The sequence below is a fragment of the Stegastes partitus genome, unplaced genomic scaffold (assembly GCF_000690725.1).
Source record: "Stegastes partitus isolate 25-593 unplaced genomic scaffold, Stegastes_partitus-1.0.2 Scaffold1047, whole genome shotgun sequence".
NCBI lineage: Eukaryota > Metazoa > Chordata > Actinopteri > Pomacentridae > Stegastes > Stegastes partitus.
Window position 1 is genome coordinate 253,733 of NW_007578778.1, and position 7,907 is coordinate 261,639.

The 7,907-nt window shown below is 46.3% G+C and overlaps 1 protein-coding gene across 3 annotated transcripts in view; it reads left to right on the top strand.

Moving 5' to 3' along the window:
* The window catches only part of tmem259 (transmembrane protein 259), a 17,558-nt gene extending 12,050 nt beyond the window's left edge, over positions 1 to 5,508 (top strand). For all 3 annotated transcript variants that reach the window (XM_008295448.1, XM_008295447.1, XM_008295449.1), the window contains 6 exons: positions 310 to 410; positions 807 to 864; positions 997 to 1,080; positions 1,795 to 1,927; positions 2,065 to 2,164; positions 2,257 to 5,508. In XM_008295448.1, coding sequence (XP_008293670.1) covers positions 310 to 410; positions 807 to 864; positions 997 to 1,080; positions 1,795 to 1,927; positions 2,065 to 2,164; positions 2,257 to 2,973 — 1,193 coding nt within the window. In that variant the 3' untranslated portion in view covers positions 2,974 to 5,508. The remainder of the gene's footprint in view (positions 1 to 309; positions 411 to 806; positions 865 to 996; positions 1,081 to 1,794; positions 1,928 to 2,064; positions 2,165 to 2,256) is intronic.
* Positions 5,509 to 7,907: the final 2,399 nt, after the last annotated feature.

The following is a 7,907-nucleotide window of genomic DNA, read 5'->3' on the forward strand; positions in this document are numbered from 1 at the left end:
CGATGCTTTTATCTGAGAAATGCTGAGTCTTCATCTACAGCTCTGATTAAATCTGATCAGACGTCTGCTAGAACAGAAGGATCCACCCAGGGACCATTTCCTGACTGGTGGTCATACATGTAAACAACAATAACCACTTACTGAGTTCCTCTGAGCTCTACTCGCCTCCAGAAGTTGGAATTTTTAGTTTCTGTGATGACAGAAGAACTCGGGTTCCTGCAGAACGTGGACAGTTTGCTTGTTTCGTCGCCCTGCTCTGACCTGCTGGGTCTCTGCACGTTGATGATCTCTCTGTGTGATTCTTTGCAGGGTTCCTGAGGAATGTGGTGTCTGGAGAACATTACCGCTTTGTCAGCATGTGGATGGCCAGAACCTCGTACCTGGCTGCCTTCGTCATCATGGTCATATTTGTGAGTTTCTATCCAAGGAAGCTCAGTTTGTAGCTTGATGAGATGTCAGATGAGATGTCTGTGAGAGTTTAGAACCTTTGGAGATTACGTGGAACATCCACTCAACACTGTCAGGCGGAGGAAGCTGTGGTTTGTTGGTGCGCAGAATTGATGAACCCAAAGAACTTCAGTCAAAAGCAACCAGAATTCTTTTTTTTCGGGGGGGGGGCTGTTTACATTGTTTCATCTTCATCCAGGAGGCTTCTTCAGTTCTTCAGCCTATTGGATCAAGGTGAAAACTTCAAGAACAAAAAGAAAGTTCTGGTTCCTTCATACTGAGGTTCTGAGGACCACCATGACCTGATGACTGAGGATCTGCTCAGACTCAGAGCTGATTTTTCTTGTTGTGTGTTTCAGACTCTGTCGGTGTCCATGCTGCTCAGATACTCTCACCACCAGATCTTCGTCTTCATCGGTCAGTGTCCTCTGAAGCAGCACAACCCGACTCACTGTGCTTCACTTTAGTCGGGTTTAGCTTGATGTCATCTGCTGTTGATTTTTAGCGTGATGTGAGATAAGTGATGATCTGCTCTCTGTCCTCCTTCAGTCGATCTTCTTCAGATGTTGGAGATGAACATGACCATCGCCTTCCCAGCAGCACCTCTGCTCACTGTCATCCTGGCCCTCGTAGGTAAGTTCACACCCTGGAAGCCGGTCCAGACTGGTTTACACAGTCTGGATCAAGTTCTGAGAAACTTGTGCAAACCAGTTCAACTTTATTCAGGGTTCAGAGACGACCCCTAAACCGCCGACACAACCCCAACAGAACCCAAACCAGAAGGAAACTGTGTCTGACCATTCACAGGAAAAGCAGAGAAGACGAGACCGAACCAGGATGAGGTCTCATCACAAACCTGTTAAAACTGAGCTGAGGTCCATCAAGACCAAGCAGTCAGGTCTAAACAGTCCACATAGTCCCGAGTCCAGGCAGTTCTGTCCAGAATCTACACAATCAGATCCTTCATCCACGCAGTGTGGTCCTCAGTCCTGTTCTGAGTCCAGACAGTCCTGTTCCGGGTGTGATCCTCAGTCCAGACAGTCCTGTTCTGGGCGTGATCCTCGGTCCAGACAGTCCTGTTCCGGGTCTGATCTTCGGTCTAGACAGTCCTGTTCTGGGTCTGATCCTCTGTCCAGACAGTCCTGATCGGAGTCCAGTCCTAATTGGAAACTAAAAAAGGGTTTCTTGTCACATTATGGCTTTTTGATCCCTATCGGTGGCTTCAGGTGTGTTTGGCTCCACCTCTCACAGTGAGAATGTGAAACAGGTGTTGATTTGTGGTTCTGAGCTTTTTGAAGCAGCTGATCTCTTCACCTGTGCTGACGGTCATATGCCTGCTATCATCAGGAATGGAGGCCATCATGTCAGAGTTCTTCAATGACACGACGACGGCATTCTACATCATCCTCATTGTGTGGTTGGCCGACCAGTATGACGCCATCTGTTGCCACACCAACACCAGCAAACGTCACTGGCTGAGGTGAGTTGCTCTACAGGTGTGACTCACCTGTGCAGATGATCCGTTGTTCTGCTCCTTTTTCCGTTCAAACACACTGATCACTTGACTGATGCTGACCGTTTGTTCTGGTGACTGATTCGAAGCGACTTGTGTTGCAGGTTCTTCTATCTGTACCACTTTGCCTTCTACGCTTATCACTACCGCTTCAACGGCCAGTACAGCAGCCTGGCGCTGGTCACCTCCTGGCTTTTCATCCAGGTCAGAACCAGCACCTTCATTGGGCCCCGTCCCCTCACATTCATCCACCCTGATGAGTTTAGTGTTAATAACTGTTGATTCTTCCCACACAGCACTCCATGATCTACTTCTTCCACCACTACGAGCTGCCTGCCATCCTGCAGCAGATCCGGATCCAGGAGATGCTGCTGCAGAACCAGCAGGCGGGTCAGAACCAGACGGCTCTGCAGGACAACCTCAACAACAACAACAGTGCTGCTGCTGCTGCTGCTGCTGCTGCTGGTGGTCCGGGACCTGCCGGTGCCGCCCAGCCGGGCCCTCAGACCGACCCACAGCCCTCCTCCTCCCCTCCAGCTCCAGGAGCAGCAGGAGGTGCCGGGGAGGTGAGGGCGGAGCTGAACTGGGTCGCTCAGACCGCCGCCATCATCACCGAAGCTCTGTCCTCCTCCGTCGACTCCGGAGGAGGAGCAGCGACTGGAGGGCAGGGATCTCCTGGGGGGGAGATCAGTGTGGTGGCTGAGTTCTGGATGGGAGGAGGAGGGGCAACTGCAGGAGGAGCAACAGAGGGAGGAGGAGCAACAGAGGGAGGTGGAGCAACAGGAGGAGGAGCAACAGGAGAAGATGCAAAAGTTGTTTCATTAGAAGTTAAACCTGCAGCAGAAGGAGCTGATCCGCCAATCAGGGTGCTCCATGTGGGCAGGGCGGGGCCCTCGGAGGCAGGGCCCTCAGAGGCGGGGCCCTCGGAGGTGGGGCCCTCGGAGGCGGGGCCACAGACAGACTCACACTGTGCAGGTACAGACTGCAGTGCAGCAGAGCAGAAACCGTCCTGAGAGTCCAGGTGTGCTGCTGGTCATCATCTCACCTGTCGGTGCCTCAGTCTGTCAGCTGATCAGGTTGATTGATTAGTGATCAGAAACAGGTCTGAACCTGCAGTTTTAGTTGGAATTTTAAACTGATTGATTGATTAGTTCAGTGTTTCCCAACCTGAGGTTCGGGGCCCATTAGAGGTCCTCAGATTAAAAGGTTCGAGGATTAACAGGAAATTGAAGAAGCACATTTCTAATTTTCAGGCTTTGTGTCTTGTTTGTGATGTTTTTGTTGTCTGAGAGCAGAGATTTGTTGAAACACAGAGGAGGGTTGATTAAATCTGGTTCTCGGCGACGCCCTCAAAAGTCCCACAGATCCAGTTCACTGACAGAAAACAGAACCACAAATATTTGGTGTCTTTGCTTAAAAAATGACCCTAAAGTCTGAGTATAAATATCACTGCTGATCGTATTTCTGTTGTTACTAATGAATTAATCTACTGATTATTTTCTCCATTAATCAGTTATTTGTTTGGTGGTAAAATGTCAGAAATGAGTAACTTTTCATCTGAAACACAAACAAAGAAAAGCAGCGAGATTTCACATTTAAAACCCAAAACCAGCAAATGTTTCACACCGTTTGTTAAAGTTCCTGAAATGAGTCTGAAGCAGCTCAGACTTCTGTCAGCCATTTTATTTTTATCCGTTTTGTGAGAGATTGTCAGTGATGCCTTCAAGTGTCTTGTTTTGTCCAAATGTCAGATTATTAATGATTTCACAGTGAAAAAGTACCTTTTCTGCTGCCTTATCTGAAACATCAGTTTAATTTTAAATCTCCCGTCGAAATCATCATTTAATCCGAATAATACATGAATGAGATTATTTGCAGCAGTTTTCCTGCAGCAGAGTTTCTGCTGTACACATCTCTAGATCAACGAGCTGTTTAAACCTTGAGATCTGCGTTTCATTGTCCGTTCAGACTCAAACATCTACGATGAAACTTGAAAAACTCCACAAACATTCTGCTTTTTATTCAGTTTCACTGCAGCTTCGGATTCAGCCGCTGGTTTAAACATGTGACTGAACTCCTGCGAGGTGATTTCAGACTTCAGATAAGACATTGAACTCATCCTGACATTGAGATAAAATGAGGTGTGATGTTCATGGACGCTGGTTTACCTGCAGTTTAAAGGTGAAGCTGTTTTTAGAGCTTCAGATTATTGATCAGAAAAACTGCAGAACTTGGTCTCTGTAAGTGTTTTGGCTGCTGGCTGCTGCTCAAACAATACGAGATATTAATAATCAATGATGAATCACAGAGAAAACAATGTGGTGGGATTTTCACCATTTGCCGAAGTTTTACCAGTTGATTGATTGATTGATTGATTGATTAATTGACTGATAAACCAAATTATCAGCTGAAGCTGTAAAATTCAGAAAAACATCAGATTTCTTCCTACACAGGACAAAAAACATGATTCAAACATAAAACATGTAAACTCTCAGGTGTCAGCTGGACCTGCAGAAAAACACCAGACTGACCCTTTAACACTGAACCTGGAAGGGAATCATCTGAGAAACATCAGTTATTGATCAGTGATCGGGCCTGATCCTGACAGACTGACGCACAAACTGAACTGTGTTGAGCTTTTTGTTTCCATCTGCTTTTATTTTGAAGAGACTCTGAGGACAATAAGTTTGTTTGGGAGCGGTGCGGCGGTCGGACTGATCGATCAGGTGGATCAGGACTTCTGTCAGGACGAATGCCTTATCAATAATCCTCAGACTGTCAGCAGCTGAGCGAGCTGATTGGTTGTGCAATATGGTGGCGGCTGTGTCACAACTCAGGCTCCGCCTTCTGCAGCGTTGACGCCGCGAACGTGAAAACTTCCTCTGATTGAAAACATGAATGATCGATCGATGATGCTGCAGAAACATGCTACAGGTGATTGATCAGCGTGTTCAGAAAAAAAATACACACGACAGAATCTCAGAACATCTGATCTGATCATGAACCATCAGCTGATATGTGATCAATAACCTGATGCTGAATAATCATTAACTCTCGGTAATTGATAGCATCACTGAAACTGCCCATCAATCCATCGATTGGTTGATTTACAGTGAACTAATCTGCAGTTATTGATTACTGATTGTTTCAGTGATTTTTCAGGTTAAACTTCTCGATCACTTCAAATTCTTTCTGGATCTTCTTCCTCTGAACAATCTATCGGTAAGCAATTGATTGATCAGCTGCAGCGCCATCAGCACGTACGTTTATCGCTGTTATTGATCGCTGCGGTGACGCCTGGCTTCTGTATGTTGTTGTTTACTGTTGCCAAGGAGGCGGAGTCTGAGTGTGACCAATCGGAACCGGACTGAACCAAACTAGAAGACTGGAGGGGGGGGATCAGGCGTTTTCTGGGGTGTTTCTTCTTTGTGCCTCACTGCTGGATGACTGTAGCCTCATTAGTTGATCTGAAACTCATCAAACTGTATTTAACTGTCCAGTAAACCAGTAAAACCAGTGCACACCAACATGTCTGCACACACACTGTCTGACTGTCTGACTTCTTCGTAGACAGCATGAAGAGTCCAGTTGCCTCCTGACAGGACAGGTGACTGACAGGTGTTCTTTAACAGGAAAAGCATTACAGTCCCCCCCCCCTTCTACGACAAACACTGGCTGCACCTGATTGGACGACGCTTAACCCGTGTTCTGTCTTCTCCTGGATCTCAAACCGGACCAACGTGGCTCAGCGGGACTTCCTGAAGATGTTACACAGTCATCTGAGTCCTGTTGAGTTCTACCTGCCAGGTGAGGGGTGACTCCAGGTGTTCATGGGACTTCAACCACTAAACTGCAAACTCAGCTTCTGTTTCTTGCTGGTTTTAAGGGATGAGAATGTTAATTGATTGATTGCAGTTAATATTTTTTTAAAAGGTTTTTTTTGGCCTTTGTTAGATAGGACAGTTGAGAATGAGGCAGGACAGTGGGAGAGAAGAATGGGGGAGGGACTTGCAGCAAAGGGCCATGAGCGGGATTCGAACCCATGGCTGCTGCATCGGGGACTATAGCCCCTACACATGGGTCAACCAGTTGCGCTAAAGCAGTTAATATTTAATAGATTATAGTAAAATAAAATAACCAATCAGGCAACAGATAAAGGCCGTGCACATCAGTAAATGTACCACAGACCAGCTGTAGTATCTGGTTATTCCAGCAGATGGCGTCTCTTTCTGTTTAATCCTGTAGAGACCAGAGGAGGCGTCACTCAGACTACAGTTCATGTTGGCAGCAGAGAGCATTGTGGGAGGTTTAGCAGCAACGGGACCACGACAGAGACTCTGAGGAGGTTCATGTGTTTCTGTAGCCTATCAGCTGACTTAACTGAGCTAATGCTGTGGTTGAACCAACAGTATCAGAAACAGTTATGTCAGCGTATGTAAGGATGTCTGCTGTCCTGAGTTTGTGTTATTGATTAATCAATCATTGATTAACACAAGGTTATCAATAGTGAATCTCTCTGGATGGACTGCAGACAGATTCAACAGCTCGTTTCTCACCATTTTCACCGTTAAGCGTTCGTCCCGTCAGGTGCAGCCAATTTCCAAAACGCTCCTGTGGACACAAACCAGTCGTCGTCCTTCGTACAGGTCTGTGCACTCCTGTATCCGACCACGTGGTCTACGTTACTCTGCTGGTGTTTGGGTGTTCTATCCCTAGGGGCCCATGGTACCACTCACCAGGTACTGACAGTGCAGTCTTCAGGTCCCTCCCCAGGAAGTTTCACCTCATTAACACCTGGAGTCTCCCATCACTTGGCAGTTTTAAACCAGTTACACCTCGAGGCCTGATCGTATATTTCTGAGATTTACCATCAGTTAGTGGACCTGAAGAAGACTCTTGGATGAAGGTGAGACGTCTTCAAGAGCCTGAAGCTCTGGGGTTGCTGTGACCTGGAGGAACAACATCATATTTACAGCGTGACAGTGAACGCAGCATCTGTCCACACTGATCACAGTTTCAAGTTTCGCTGAAGTCTTCTAGCTCCTCTAAGAAATGTGTCCTGCTTTCCAAAGTCCAAACGCTGAGTAGAGATGAAATGAGATGTCGGGACCCACAGCCTTCCAGGGCTGAGCTGGTTCTGACCCGACTACTGTAACATGATGTCGGCTGAAGCTGTGACCCAAAACCACACAAGCATTTTGTTTCTGGTATTACACAGAACACCAACTTCATCCTACACATGTCATCGTTACATATATAGAATAGAATAAAATGCTTTTTATTGTCATCATACACAAAGTACAATGAAATTAGAAGACAACTCCAGTGGTGCAAAAGTATGAAAGTAAAAGTATAAAAAGACAAATAAGAAAATATAAACATATTTAAGAAAGGAGCCAGTAGGAAGTATAAGTACAAACTGTAGAATATATTCTAAATTGTGACTTTCTCAGATGTTCAGGTTTCATCAGCAGCGTCTCTGTTGTCAACCTGTCACAAGCTATGAGTCATTTTTTAACAGTATTCAGCCTGACATGTTGTTGGTGGTCCTCAGGTCTAAAATAAGCTTCAGTAGCATTGAAGTAAATTCTGTCACCAGCTGCTTGAAGCTGACCTGCTTCTGGTTTACCACACTGACAACTGTTGGAGCTTCCACCTAATGCTCTAGTTTAAATCGACCAGCAGAGCGGTGAGCACAAACACCAGAATGTTCTACAATCAGTCGGCTCACTTCCACCTTTCAAATGTTCAGAACTGACGGCTGCGGGTAAAACTGGTCCAGAGATGTTTAGATCATATTTATATGCAAAGAATCATTCAATTCAATCATTCAAGGAGGTCCTGAAGTTGGCAGCCTGGTGTTCAGAAAACAACCTGGCTCTGAACACCAAGAAAACCAAGGAGATCATTGTCAACTTCAGGAGGCTCAGCACTGATCTAGCCCCCC